Source organism: Notolepis coatsorum, assembly GCF_963971535.1.
Source record: "Notolepis coatsorum genome assembly, chromosome: 11".
In the NCBI taxonomy this organism is placed as follows: Eukaryota; Metazoa; Chordata; class Actinopteri; order Aulopiformes; family Paralepididae; genus Notolepis; species Notolepis coatsorum.
Window position 1 is genome coordinate 23,998,691 of NC_140175.1, and position 15,649 is coordinate 24,014,339.

Genomic DNA, 15,649 nt, shown 5'->3' on the forward strand with positions numbered 1-15,649 from the left:
TCGAATCTAATATTAGCCCTATCCTTTGACCCAGTGCGGCACCTCTCTGAGGCAATTTCCTTTAGTGCCGACGCCTCCTCTGACCCCCTGTCACAACAACACAGTTGATGGACGCAGCACTTTATCTGTTCTATGAGGCAATGGAAACTTTTTCAATTAGCAGCACTGATTGATTATGATTGGTTCTCAGATTATGTAATTGCACACGCACGCGCACGCACACACACACACACACACACACACGCACGCACACACACACACACGCACACACACACACACACACACACACGGCCCTCTGCCACGCTCAGTTTGCCATGTCTGAAGAGGAGGAGAGGGACGGTCAGCCAAGCCTCTCCTGCACCACAGGAACAGTGCCAGGATGGACCCTGTGACCTCTACCTCTCTTTCTCCCTCCCTCCCTCCCTCCCTCCCTCCCTCTCTCTCTCTCTCTCTCTCGCCAGATAGGATTACACAGCACCCCCGCGCTGTGCTGAAACCACTGAATTACAGATGAGAGCGAGAGCGAGTAATGGAGGAGTGGAAGGAGGTGATGGGGATGACGATGCAATATGAGTAGAGCGGGAGAGAAAGATGTGAACGGAGCAGAGAGAGAGGACGCGTTAGAATCGGGGGTTGATAAAGGGAGAAACAAAGACATACACAAAAAGGTTCTTTATTGGTTGTGTCAGAGCGGTGGTGCCCTCAGCTGTCCAATCGCAAACAGGCTGTGTTTCCCTCCACATTAGTGCGTGGGGGGTGTTTGAGTGAGTTGACAAGAGGCGGCACTAGGGCCCCCTGCTTTGATTGACAGGTTATCTATCTGATCCCATATCTAAGACAACGTTTATACTGTAATCTTTTATCAAACAAGGGGATAGTGAGCCACACACTGCCTTTCTCTCTCTCGAATGGGAGCAGCATAACGTCCTGGGATCATGGAATGGCTTCCAGGTGAGGGTGGATCGGGGGTGGGGGAGGATGGAGGTATTTAGGGTTACGGGGGAGCAGTCTCTTTGTCTTTGCCTCCTTGCGGAGCTCTCCGGGGGGGGGAGGGGGGGCAGGCTTACTTCTTGGCCTTGCCCTGGGCGGCCACGGCCTCCATGGCCTTCTTGACGGTCTCCTCGTCGCCCAGGAACTGCATGGGCTTGACGGGCTTCAGGTCTGCGTCGAGCTCGTACACAATGGGGATTCCCGTGGGCAGGTTCAGCTCCATGATGGCAGCGTCGGACATACCTGGAAGGGACAGACGGACGAGGCAGATGGACACACAGACAGGCGGGCAGAAGGTCAGACCGACAGACGAGATAAGTCTCGCTATAGGCACATAAGACGAGAACAGGTGCAAACAACACAGTGCTGCTAGTGTTAAGTCATGGGGAACTCAGCCTGAGTTTACAGGCAGGCAGACGCCATTGATCTTATGTAATACGGTATCCCCAAGTGAAAAAGACTCATTTTGAACCGTTATGTGGATTATGTTTTATGTGAATTGGATACAGATGGATTTAGGTGTAATATACTGTTCCTTCCCTTGAGGGATTTCCTTAGGAATGAAACGTACTAACTTTGAACTTGAAAGCTGTTGAATGAGTTCATCGGGAACCATTAGCTGGTGTCACAAAAAAACCTTGTATCTCCAAAAAGTCCGCTTTTCAGGACATTTACAATGTTCCCAACATTCCATGTGTGAAAATATACAATGGCGTTTGAAAGTGTTCTTTCCAGGCCTTACTACAGCCCTGAAACCCGCCTTGCAACAAAATAGGAGCAAGTCTTTCAAAATGAACGGCCTAATTGGAGTTATGAGGTCGTCGCGTAGCATCAGCACATTACTCCTAATATCAACGTGGTCACTTGACCTTTGGCGAAGGTGGGGGTCATGTGTGCTCCTCTTTCAGGGGAACAAGGTTTAGTCGCTTGTTCCCAGTCCACAGCCATGACCTTTCCCTCTGACCTCTAGCCTCCGCCTGTATCACCGCCATGTCCACGTCCTGCCACCCCAAGAGAATGTACGACCTTTCTGCAGAAAGGTCACGCCTGTAACGGGAACCAAGCTCTTGGCCTTTTCCACTGTCTCTGGGCTCTGGTGCGCGGGACACCCAGGTATTTTTAGACTGTAATCTGGGAATGTGTGTGTGTGTGTGTGTGGGCACACGTACATTTGTATGACATGTGTGTGTTATATTGTGCCAATAATACTATGCCAATGGGATTTGATGTTGTTTACAAACTATTTGTAACCTAAAAACCTTCTGTGTACCTCACTGATTTGCTATAATTGCTATAATTACATTGCTAACTGGTTTGTTAGTGTGGGTTCTCAGTACTTTGCAGAGTAGTTGTGCATCCTTTGCTCTGCAGCGGTGGAAGACGTATACAGTTTGGACTTTTACTTGAGTAAAAGTAGAAATACCAAGATAAAATAGTACTCTGGTAAAAGTAAAAGTTCTCATTCAAGATTCTACTTAAGTAAAATAAGATACTGTAGTTTTTTTTTATATTGAATGTACTAACGTGTAAAAAGTTAAAGTATGCATTCTACATGATGTTTGTGTATTCCAATGCTTGGGAGTGTTTAAACCTCAAACCACTGACCAGGTTGTGTTAAAGTCGTATGTGGTCCAGTTATGCTACTCTGATTATGTCCTCTTGAAGTTGACAGGCTTCAAATTAGATCTTTATAAATCCTTACCATGTTTTCTATGCAAAATCTTTTTCTTCAAAGTAACTAGTAACTGACGGGTTCAGATGAATGTAGTGGAGTAAAAAAAAATACAATATTTCCTTTGAAATGTAGTGGAGTAAAAGTACAAAGTTTCCATACTCAAGTAAAGTACCTCTGATTTTTACTTGGTACTTGAGTACAAATACTTACTATACTAAGAAATAGCTCATTTCCATCACTGTTGCTCTGTGTTTCCTGTGTTGTACTTGTGGCCATTCCTGGGGTACCATCATACAGGACATTCTTAAAACAAACATCCTCTGACCTTTGACCTTTGGTGCCCTATCATCTCAAAGTACACACAGCTTGTGTGAAGCTTGAGAAGCTTGTGGAACTGACAGTGGAACACATGGTGAGACAGGGTTATATACCATCTCGGATTAAATGATAGGGAGCAGCTGGGAGCAATCAAAAGGAAATAGTGAGTTTGGTGGTGGTGTGTGTGTCTGTGTGTGTGTGTGTGTGTGTGTGTGTGTGTGTGTGTGTGTGTGTGTTGCTAATTGGCCCACTTGAGAATGTTGGGTGTGAAGTCTTGCTCTCGGCACGGAAGATAAATACTGTAAGTGGGTTGACGACCCATGTAAGTCGTGTGGTCGTTGGTCACGAGTCCTCCTGAAACTGTGTTAAAAACGTTGAATATCCCTGTCTTCTTCTCTCCTTCAGTCTCGCCAACATCCCATAATGCATACCCTCCAAGTGCTTGACGATGCCACGGAGACTGTTGCCATGGGCAGCAATGATGACATTCTTTCCGGCCCTGATCTCTGGGGCGATGACGTCGTTCCAGTAAGGCAGGGCGCGGGCGATGGTGTCCTTCAGGGACTCGCAGGTGGGCAGCTCACCAGCCTTCAGTCCCTTGTAGCGCCTTGACTGGTGGGGAGGAACGACAGAGTGTACACAGGGTCTGTTACCACAACCAGCAGCTGCTGACAAGTATTACATAACAGGCTGTGAAGCCACTGAAAACTCATACTGCACTTATTGTGATCTACAATATGGCAAATATAACACATACATCATACACGGATAGTTCTTTTGATTTAGACTCTTTTGAAATAGTTATTTGAAATCTTTATTTCGAACATGTAAATGAATACAAACAAAATAAATGACTAAACAAAATCAAAACATAACTCACACAAAATAAATAACTAAACAAAAGCAAAACATAACTCGATTTACATGTTCGAGAAGGAGTAGGAAGAAGTATACACTTATTTAAATCCTACCCCTTTTCCACTACTCAAATGAGTGTACTAATTTAAAACATTTCAAGGAATAACGAGCAATTATTCATTATTTGTAGTCTCCATTCAAAAGTCGATTTAAAACTTTGCTAGTTTTAAAGATCAGAGATCTTTTATCCTTCAGAGTCAAGATTCAGACGCGGACGAGGATCGACAGAGTCGGTGTCACGTTCGCGTCTCGCACCACGTACACAACCTATTGGAGAGGGTCAGAGAGCGGCCTCACCTCGCTGATGATCGTGTGGTACGCGTGGTCCTTCTCCATGGGAGGAGGGGGGGTGTCGAAGGAGCGACGCCAGATCTTCACCTGCTCCTCGCCGTGCTTCTCCGCCGTCTCGGCCTTGTTGAGGCCAGTCAGGCCGCCGTAGTGGCGCTCGTTCAGGCGCCAGGTGCGGTGGACGGGCACCCACATCTGGTCCGTGCCCTCCAGGATGGTCCACAGGGTCTTGACGGCGCGCTTCAGCACGGACGTGTGGCACACGTCGAACTTCATGCCGGCCTCCTTGATGGCCAAGGCGCCGCGCTTGGCCTCCTCCCGACCCTTCTCGCTGAGCTCGGCGTCGAACCAGCCGCAGAAGCGGTTCTCCTGGTTCCAGCAACTCTCGCCGTGGCGGACGATAACCAGACGATGGACTCCAGCCATTTTAATAGTGTTTTTCCCTGTGGCTGTTGAAGTTGACACTTGACCAAACACAGTCCTCCCAAGTGGTGCACAGACACGTACTGAACGATATAGCGAGCACTGCGCTCACATGCCACACTCTTTTTATAGCAGCCAGGCATGTGGTCGTGAGAAGCAGACGGGCCTTCGTGAGTGGCCACCAATGTGGAGGCCTCACCCTCTGATGGACAGCCAGGCTCAGCCAACGAGATGGGCCCTGTGGTCAGCCGGCGGGACGCGTCCTGGCTGGCGGGGAAGGGCAGAGGTCGGGGATTGAGCCAAGAATAGCAACATGACTTTTAAACTGAGGGGGGGGGGGGGGGGGGGGGGCGGGGGGGGTGCAATAAAAGTGCAAAGATCAGAGTTAGCTTCAGAGAGGAACAACTTCATCAATGAGAGACAATATAGCACATAACACAGTGCAGACCCGTTGTATGTTTAGGAAACCGTATATGTAAGATAGAACAGTAATAAATGTGTTCTTCAGGTTGAGCCACTCACGAATGCTCTCGAGCACAGGTCTGTTGCCAAAACACTGCTGAAAGACAGTGTAGTATCATATTGCACTTATCACATGTGCACACAAGTTATCCTATCAAACACATGCACAGATCCATACACTGTCTCACTCTCTCTATTGTACGCATTACATCACTGTACACAGAACACAGACTCATGATGTATCTTATGCTGTATAACAGTGTTTTCCCTTTTCAAGCCTGGGGTGTCTTGAGACTTTCTCGCAGGGTTAAACCTGGCGACTCCTTTCACAACGGTTGGTTTACAGTAAATAATGGCATGCCATGTCGTCTAAAGTGTAGCATCTGCACACACATGTACGGCGACAATATCAGCTAAGTGGCAGACTGCACAGCATTAGCTTACGTCTTCTCCAGAGAGAGAGACAAGGAGATAGATACCAGTTTCCTCTCTGTGCGTTCAGTAGAAAGCTATCTGGCTGCATGTTAGCTTAGCACAATGAATGGAAGCAGACATGGCCGGTTAGCCTTCGGGAGAGGTGTTAGTTGGACAATGCCTAGGCTAACCGGCCTTCCATTCTTTGTGGCTAACGTGGGCTAACGTGCAGCCAGATAGCTTTCTATTGAACATACAGAGAGAAAACTGGTATCTATCTTCTTGTCTCTCTCTGGAGAAGACGATAAGCGAATTTCTCCAAATGTTGGCGTGTTCTTTTAACATCACAGACATTTGCAGTCACTGGACGTTCTATTTAGGGGCTCCTCTCATTCTGTCCTAACAGACACAGACTCTACTGCCTGAGAGACCCACTGAAACTCACCTCACCGTACCCCTGGGTACAAGTGCTGAATAAGCATTGAAAGTAGCTCAGAGTGCCTAATATGAGCTCAGAATGCAGAGTCAATACCCCAATGCCTGCGACCAATTACAATTTGAGACATATATTGATCAAAAGAGAAAATAAATATCCCTAAGACTAATTTAACGGGACAGCTGCAGGCATAAGGCCAGCCTGTACCATTTGCTCACGCAAAGAGTAAAGTTATTGCATTACAGAGAAATAGAGATCTCACAAACAGGGAGAGACTAGGAGACATGCAGTAAGATAGATAGACAGACAGACAGACAGACAGACAGACAGACAGACAGACAGACAGACATACAGACAGACAGACAGACAGACAGACAGACAGACAGACAGACAGACAGACAGACAGACAGACAGACAGACAGACAGACAGACAGACAGACAGACAGACAGACAGACAGACAGACAGACAGACAGACAGACAGACAGACAGACAGACAGACAGACAGATGTGCAGGCATAAGGCCAGCCTGTATCATTTGCTCACACAAAGAGGTAGAGTTATTGCATTACAGAGAAATAGAGACCTCACAAACAGGGCGAGAATAGGAGAGATGCAGTAAGATAGTTAGATAGATACAGTAGATAGATAGATAGATAGATAGATAGATAGATAGATAGATAGATAGATAGATAGATAGATAGATAGATAGATAGATAGATAGATAGATAGATAGATAGATAGATAGATAGATAGATAGATAGATAGATAGATAGATAGATAGATAGATAGATAGATAGATAGATAGATAGATAGATAGATAGATAGATAGATAGATAGATAGATAGATAGATAGATAGATAGATAGATAGATAGATAGATAGATAGATATATAGATAGATAGATAGATAGATAGATAGATAGATAGATAGATAGATAGATAGATAGATAGATAGATAGATATATAGATAGATAGATAGATAGATAGATAGATAGATAGATAGATAGATAGATAGATAGATAGATAGATAGATAGATAGATAGATAGATGGGAGGAAAGTGTGAGATGAGAAGAGGTGGAGAGAGGAAAGACAGTGATGGTGGTGGGGAGGAGGGGGAGCAGGACTATAAGGATGACTCAGCTTGCAGCAGTGTTCCAGTCAGTGTTCCAGTTCTCACCTACAGTACCTAACTAAACCCCTCGCCTCCCTCATGTTATACTGGACTATTACTTCTTCCTAAACTTCTTCCTATCTTCTTCCCAAACATGGTGGGACTTTGCTGCATCAGCAAACTATAGAAACTAAACACACACACACACACACACACACACACACACACACACACACACACACACACACACACACACACACACACACACACACACACACACACACACACACACACACACACACACACACACACACGCACAGTGCATACACGCACGCACACAAACACACAAACACGCACACACGCATGCACGCACGCACACACACATGCACAGAGACTACCATGAAAATATATTTGCATCACTGCAACACAGTTGTACTAAATGCGGAGGATGTGAGATTTGCACTGTGGTCAAAAAGCCTGATGAAACACACACACACACACACACACACACACACACACACACACACACACACACACACACACACACACACACACACACACACACACACACACACACACACACACACAGGAAGGGGAAGAAGAGTGTGTGAGCACCTGAGTGTTATTGAGCTGTCATGGTCTGCATGCTGCAGCTGAAAGAAGAGAGGAAGGGAGGACTGCTTCTCTTGTCGGGGAATTAACAGGACAATGTGAGCTTCAACTCCAATCCTAACTGCTGTCCTCCTGACTGATGGAGATCTACAGGCCATCCCATAGAAATACAGGAACATAAAAAAGAAAATCTGAATCACTTTATTCATCAATGTAGGGGAATACACCAGAATGTCACTTACTGCGCAGTGCACAAGAACACAGAACAGATTCAGATTCAGATTCCTTTATTGTCACAGCTTTTAAAATATAGGCCTACATAGTTCCGAAAACGTGAGATGCTTGTTTGCCTTGGCTCCTCAACCGTAGTAGTGTGCAATACAGTGCAATACAACAAATAGACTTTAAGCAAGAGCACATGTATTGTATTTATTCTTTTTACTTTCATTCTGATTTAATTACTGGACTGTCATTATTGTTATTATTATTTCTGTGATTTATCGTTGATTATTACTGTTACTGTATTGTTTGTCTTGTTTCATGTAAAAAAAGGGAAAATAAAAAACATTTGTTCAAAAAAGAAAACAAGGTAACTATGAAGTTAAAGTCAAGTTAAACAGTGAAGTAAAAAATTTAAAATACATTTTGTGGTATAGCGGTCTGCGTTGTTGCCCGCGGCGTGGGAGACCCGGGTTTGAAACTCCCTCGGAACTCCCTCGGGGCATCGAAGTTTGAGGTGACGTTGTCACAACCGTTACAATGGTGCCGACTGACCCGGATGCCTTGGGTGGAGTGGAGTGAGTTTAAGGAGGGTGAGTGTAACGGATGGTATCGTGAAGCGCAGTCAAGAAGGGCTGGGGTGAGTAGCGGTGCCAGGATGGTATAGTGAAGCACAGTCACGAAGGGCTGGGGTGAGCAGCGGTGCTATGGGTTAACCTCACTCTCACATCCTCAAAAGACGCATAGACACGGTACAAAGAAGTGAATTCACCTCTTGGTATAGCGGTCTGTGTTGTTGCCCGCGGCGTTCGAAGTTTGAGGTGACGTTGTCACAACCGCTACATACAGTATGTACAAAATATACTGTCTCATAAATATACTCTTCCAATATATAAATATACATATAAATATATTGTTTTAGATGCTGTTGTAGATGTTGTTAGAAAGAACAGCATAATGAACAATTTGCATTTTTTATTATGAACTGCCAAGTTTCCTCTGTCTCTCAGTGAATACGAACAAATCCAACAGATTGAAACATCCCACGCGACTGACTGAGATCATCCTCCTTCTTTCTCATGTATCATTGACGAGGTGTAGCTCACGAGCCACTTAAAGGCTCAATGCGTGATTTATTTTTGTAGCCTATACACGTGGGGTCTCTGTTATTGATCAGTAGATGGAAAATACGCTTTTTTAAACTTTCTCAGAATATAGGTCTGTTCTATTTCCATATTTATAAACATTTCCAATATAAACAAACCTTTTACAGGCAAAAAAGTATATGCTTTTTATATTTATGCTACCTGTTCACTCTAGTGTAAGTCATTCTTTGTGTGGTTGGGCTAACCATTTGTATCTGTTTGGATGACTGATTGGGCCTTTAAAGGAGCACGCCAACATTTGGGGAAATTAGCTTATCGTCTTCTCCAGAGAGAGACAAGAAGATAGATACCAGTTTCCTCTCTGTGCGTTCAGTAGAAAGCTATCTAGCTGCACGTTAGCCTAGCTTAGCACAATGAATGGAATCGGACAGTCCCAGTTAGCCTAGGCATTGTCTAACTAACACCTCTCCCGAAGGCTAACCGGCACTGTCCGCTTCCATTCATTGTGCTAAGCTAGGCTAACATGCAGCCAGATAGCTTTCTACTGAACGCACAGAGAGGAAACTGGTATCTATCTTCTTGTCTCTCTCTGGAGAAGACGGTAAGCTGATTTCCCAAAATGTTGGCGTGTTCCGGTAAACGTCAGACGAAAGGCTCGTGAAATAAACATGTTACATTGCATTACTCAGAACATCAAATGACTTTGAGCCATATGACTGCTTTAAACTTTAACTTTAAGTCCAGTGCATGTGTGAAAGGGGTTTATGTTTCCATTTCTGTATCATTGCAGGGCATCTGAGGTCATGTGTGCAGTTCTCTTCTCTGCCAGTAGGGGGAGATGCTGTGTCACAGTACAACCAAGCGGCGTGTGTGTCTCTGTACTGTAAAATCAAGGACATCCCTCTCTCCTCCTGCAGAGAGGATGGCAGGATCTGCATTCAAATCAGTTCCAACCACAGAATTTTGAAGCCCTTCGTGCTCAAAACATCCCCAGCTGGCTGAGAGTTTATCTATAACTTTAAGAAAGTTCCCTTAGCATCAGAATGGACATGTTGTGGTTATGGTTGCTATCCTTGCCAAATACAAGACAAGACAAACGGAAACATATGGCAACCTATTTCCTAACAGTGCGAACAGCTTCTCCTCTCCTCTATGGCTACTTTATCATTTGTACCTCTTCTCTGCCTTTCTGCATTTCTCTCTTTGTCTCTCCCTCGTCTGCACCCCCCCCCCCCCCCCCCCTCTCCCTCTCTTCCCTCTCTATTGCAGGGTAAGCCTACCGATCCTGCATTGTCAGTGTTTGGCTAAAACTCTTGCGTCAGAGTTCCTCCTCCTCCTATATAAGCAGGAGCCACTGCAGCAGCGAACAGTTCTGGCTTCAACTTGAGCTCCTCACACAACTTCACATCCAGACAGAGAGGAGAAGGAGAGCAGCCTATCCTCACATCACACACAGCCATGAGCAGCATCGGTTATGACCCCTACTACGCCACCTCCTCATACCGACGATGGTATGTAGAGGCCACCCCCCGAGCTGTGGGGACCAGGGGGATGACCCACTCGGCCTACTCCTCCCACACCTCCCCCCTCTCCTCCTCCCGTCTGCAGTACTCCTCTCCCGGCCGGGCGCTGCTCTCCTCCTCACGGGCCTCCTCCTCCTCCGTGGAGCTGCAGCTCAGCCAGGCGGCCCAGATCAGCTCTGAGTTCCGCACCGTGCGTACCCAAGAGCGTGCCCAGCTGCAGGGCCTCAATGACCGCTTCGCCGGATTCATTGAGCGTGTGCGGGACCTGGAACAGCAGAACCGGGCCCTGGAGGCAGAACTCCTGGTGCTCAGGCAGAGGCACACTGAGCCATCCTGCCTGCGGGCGCTGTACGAGCAGGAGGCCCGGGCCCTGAGGGGCGCTGTGGATGAGGCCAGGGCTGAGCAGCAGGCAGCCCTAGGACAGAGGGAGCACATGGAGCAGACTCTCAGCACCTTGCAGGCCCACTATGAGGAAGAGATACTGGCTCGAGAGGAGGCAGAGGGCCGGCTGATGGAGGGCCGACGTGGGGCAGACGATGCTGCCTTAGCCAGGGCTGAGACGGAGAAGAGGGTGGAGAGTCTGCTGGACGAGCTGACGTTCCTCAAGAGGATCCATGAGGGGGAGGTGGTGGAGCTCCAGGCCCAAGTTAGGCTGGGGGCTCAGGTGGCGGTGGAGACTAAGGCCACTGCACCAGACCTCTCTGGGGCTCTGAAGGACATCCGGTCCCAATATGAGAGGCTGGCAGGCAGGAACATGCAGTCTGCTGAAGAATGGTTCAGAGGGAAGGTGGGTTCCCTGACAGAGAGTGTTTCCCAGCACACTGACACTGTTAAAAGATCCAAGGATGAGGCTGGAGAATTCCGGCGTCAGCTTCAGTCCTGTCTCCTGGAGATCGATGCTTGCAGAGGTCTCAACGAGTCTCTGGAGAAACAGCTACATGATGTAGAAGACAAGCAGAGCGCAGAGGTCATCGACATGCAGGTCAGTAGTGGTACTGCAGGTGCATGACTGCATTATGTGTACTTTTGGTGTTTTTCAATTAGCATTTAGAATGTAAAATAGGAACCTTTCATGATCGTCATACAAATAATAATGTATATTTGGTAACAACATTTCTAAAATCAATTACCTAAAGTATTCTTATTATTCTTATTCTTTTTTAATTGTAATGTTTTATTAAAAAATTACATATTCTAATTCCTACTATATAGGAGACCATTGGTCAGCTGGAGAATGAACTAGGAGGCACCAAGCAGGAGATGGCCCATTACCTGAAGGAATATCAGGACCTTCTCAATGTTAAGATGGCCCTGGACATTGAGATCGCTGCATATAGGTAAGAGGCATGGAATGAAGGACTGCTAAAGTTATTTTGAGAGATATTGGCATTATTGATGATTGCAATCTAAGAAATGCAATAATGACACTATGTTTCACTGTACTAACATGATAACAGGTGCCTAATGAATTCCATTCATTATCAAAATGTTTACTGTATCTAACAACTATGTTTCACTGTAATAACGTGATAGCAGGTGATCATATCCATTCATATCCATTGACTATCGAATGTGGAAAAATACTACATTTTTCTAATCTGTCTCAAGGATTCTGTCTCAAGTGTTAACAACAAAGCTAATAATGAATAATTACTATTTTACTGTATGTAAAGCTTGATATGATGGGTCCTATGTTGGCCTGTGAAGCCCACTGAGACATGCAACCATGATAATGGACAATACAAATAAACTTGACTCCACTACTACTGTTAACTATAGTGTTCAGCACAGGGGCGGACCTAGCACATTTGGCGCCCTAGGCGAGATTCACCACTGCGCCCCCCCCCCCCCCAAAAAAAGAAAAGATTTTTTATTTTTTTTTGTAATTTTATTTTTTTGTAATTTTTTTTTATGGCTTTTGCCTCTTCATAGTTCTCTAACGTTAGTATTTCTTTCCTCAACGCTCAATTCTATAAACACTTGACCGATACCCATCAATGCACAGCGCTCTAGCATGCTCTGACTGTGAACACCTAAAGCTGAGACCGACCGTTTTAGATTTTTGGCTCATTTTCCCTTATGTTAGAATTTCTTTTATGTAAAAATAATGGTTGCAGATATAGAGGGGGGCGCCAAAACTGCACAGAGAAAAAAAAATGTAATAAATAATTATTATTTTTTTTTGGCGCCCCCCCTCTGGGTGGCGCTCTAGTCTAGGCGACCGCCTATATCGCCTGTAGGAAAGTCCGCCCCTGGTTCAGCATCTGTCTCTCCTATGATCTCCACCTTTGCAGGCAGCTGCTGGAGGGGGAGGAGTCTCATTTCAGTGTGGGAGTGGCTGGGGGCATGTCCAGTATGTACAGCCACACCCTATCGGCCACACCCTCCTTGGCCCGACCCTTCTTCAGCAGTCTGAGCTCTAGCGCCCCCTACCTCATCTCCACAAGCCAGGCACAGCAGGAGGAGGCCAGCCCACCTGAGGAAGAGGAGGAGGAGGAGGCAAAGGAGGAAGAGGAGAAGGAGGAGGGAGGAGAGGAGGAAGAGGGAGAGGAGGAGAAGAAGGAGGAAGAGGGTGAAGAGAAGGGGGAAGGTGAGGAGGAGAAGGAGGGAGGAGATGAGGAGAAGGAAGATGGAGAGGAGACTAAAGGAGAACAAGAAGGTCAGCACCTCTGTCTTCATGACACATGTTTATTTGTAGGAGGAAATAGTCTGAATAACTTTGTTGACATCTGACACTAACAAAAGATTATCTTTGTTTCTTTTGATACAGGCGGTGATGATGCTGATAAGGAGGGAGATGCAGAAACAGCTGAAGACGAAGGAGAGAAAGAGGAGGACAAAGGAGAGGGAGAGGAGGCTGAGGAAAGCAAGGAGGAGGCAGATGAAGGAGAAGAAAAGGAAGAAGGAGGTGACGACAAAGATGAGGGTGAGAAAGAGGAAGAGAATGAAGAAGAGGGAGCAAAGAGTGAAGAGAAAAAAGAGGATAACGTTGATATGAAGAAAGACGACAAAGGAGACGACAAGAAGGAAGACGAGGAGAAGGACGACAAAGAAGACGACAAAGAAGACGAGAAGAAGGACAAAAAGAATGAAAAAGCAGATACCAAAGAAGAGAAGGACGAGGGAAAGGAAGCCCAACCCGAGGTAAAGATTGAAAAGCCTGCTGCAGAAGAAAAGAAGAAAGATGAAACTGAGAAGACCAAGAGTAAGAAGTAAGCTGGTAGACTCATTACAACCTCCAGTCACAACAAGACCATCCAGTTACATATACAGTAACACCTGCATTTACCTTATCAAGTGTGCTTGTTAACACAGTGCTCAGTACAACATGGTCTAATAGAATCAATGACTGTATCAAATCAAGGTTAATTGCTTGCCAACTTTCAGGGAAGTCAATAAAATGGTTACACAATCACTGCAGCGTAATCTTATGAAAAGAATTGTGTGCTGTGTCTTTATGTGAAACTGTGAGTGTGTGGTTTCTGATGGTTAAATAAACACTTGTTGAACAAATTAATTTGTCTCGATCAAAGAATGTACTACATTCATCACTGTGAGTTGTCAAGTCAACAGGTCCAATACATATATTTTGTTTAAAATAAATGTTTTATGGCATTTTTGTTATATGATGTGAGATACAACAGACACAAATGGGTAAATTGTTGGTATATCAGTCAGATGAGTAGGAAATAGTGCTAGGAGTCAAAGATTCTACCCCTTTATTCCTTTACTAGTGCCATAATAATGAAATAGACCACATCACAACATGGTATGTTAGCATTTGCTGGTTCTTGGTTGTATATGTACTGCTGCGCTTTGCTTGCTTCATATCACAACTGAGCAAATTAACATAGAGTGACATTTACTTTAGATATCCCCTGGAGAAAGTATGTAATCATGTAATCTTATTTTACTTACTCAGAAAAATTTATTTGTCAAACACTTACCCTGAAGTTGTTGAAATAGTCCAACACATTTTCAGGGACGTGGGAAGTCAGTCAGAGTTGGGGTAGCGGAGATAAGTGATATAATAACGTCATAGGCAGCGGGTACGCTGAAGGGGAGGCAATAACGCCCGCAGCGCGCAAATTTTTTCCTTTTTTGTCAATATACATTACACACACCCACTAGGCTATGCGAGGCGAGCCCCACTCTTTTAATATATAGTGCAAATTAAGTGTTCAAATGAAGGCATTCAATAATAGATTAACTGTTAGATCCTGATCAATCTGGCCAGTATCACGTCCTCTTGTGTTATCCTCTCTCCGTCCAATTCCTCTGCGTTGTGTACTTTTAATGGTCCTGACGTCTCCTATACTGGCAGATAAGATCCTTATCTCTCCCCGTTAGTACAATCCGCAAACCATAATAATTCTCCACCTCCGTAAGAATCCGACACTTCGACAACGTGAAATACCTTACAAGGAAAAGCGTGGTTTTATTTGATAAACAGAAACCTCAGCTCAGATGTTAACAGATTGTATTGTCCTTGAAGATTCTAATGACCTTTCGGTGTGTTCAGTCTATCTAATGATCTTTCAGTCCAGTCTATTGTCCCTCTGTCTCTCAGTCCAACAGTGGTCAGGCCTGTTCGTTAGCCAAGACCATCCTCGTGGTAGCCGAAGCTAATGATGATGTGGCATCCTCCCCCCCCCCCCCCTCTCTCTGTGATGAGAGGAGAGAGTATCTTGGTCTCTTCCCTCTTAGTCTCAGTCAGATTTTTAGTCTGCCTTACACCCGGAAACACTGTTCGACTTATAGATCTTCGTCGTAGAAACGATAGCCCCGCCCCTCTTCTGGTTGTCAGGGCGACGCGCTGTCATGACAACCGCATTTAACCTTTACACACACTTCAAAACGTCTCATTCACTGTTGCATTAAAGAGGTCACCCCTCTCCCTCGCTCTGTTATCTTTGTTCTTACAAGGAATTCATAACAAACACCCTCGCTGACGCGGCCTGTGCCTGTGAAACCACTGGTTCCACCACCGTCAATATCATCCCGTGATGATAATGATATTACCCTCTTAAAGTGTCTCTTTATATCAGTTTTATAAACCAAATATACATTGAAAAAAACACCATTTTCTCTCAACCCATTGCAGCAAAATGCGACGTTTCGTCTTGGCATCAATGATATTTTCGGCCAGGTGCA

At 45.4% G+C, this 15,649-nt stretch overlaps 2 protein-coding genes across 2 annotated transcripts; one reads left to right on the forward strand and one right to left on the reverse strand.

Moving 5' to 3' along the window:
* Nucleotides 1-684: 684 nt before the first annotated feature.
* LOC311236578 (phosphoglycerate mutase 2-like) lies at nucleotides 685-4,699 on the reverse strand. Its single transcript, XM_084324264.1, has 3 exons — nucleotides 4,199-4,699; nucleotides 3,415-3,595; nucleotides 685-1,233 (listed from the first exon to the last, which is right to left on the reverse strand). The coding sequence occupies exons 1-3, from the start codon at nucleotides 4,613-4,615 to the stop codon at nucleotides 1,064-1,066; spliced, it is 768 nt and encodes a 255-aa protein (XP_084180390.1). The 5' UTR covers nucleotides 4,616-4,699; the 3' UTR covers nucleotides 685-1,063.
* Nucleotides 4,700-10,430: 5,731 nt separating this feature from the next.
* Nucleotides 10,431-13,711, forward strand: LOC311237021 (neurofilament light polypeptide-like; the record flags this gene model as incomplete). Its single annotated transcript, XM_084324828.1, has 4 exons — nucleotides 10,431-11,477; nucleotides 11,708-11,832; nucleotides 12,790-13,154; nucleotides 13,266-13,711. 4 exons carry the CDS (start codon nucleotides 10,431-10,433, stop codon nucleotides 13,709-13,711), a joined length of 1,983 nt encoding a protein of 660 aa, XP_084180954.1.
* Between the last annotated feature and the right edge of the window lie 1,938 nt (nucleotides 13,712-15,649).

Coding starts and splice junctions, on each gene's coding strand:
- LOC311236578 (XM_084324264.1), bottom strand. CDS start 4,615: ATGGCTGGAGTCCATCGTCTGGTTATCGTCCGCCACGGCGAGAGTTGC. Junction 3,596..4,198: donor ACCACACGATCATCAGCGAG/GTGAGGCCGCTC, acceptor CCTCCCCACCAG/TCAAGGCGCTACAAGGGACT. Junction 1,234..3,414: donor CATCGTCAAGCACTTGGAGG/GTATGCATTATG, acceptor TGTCCCTTCCAG/GTATGTCCGACGCTGCCATC.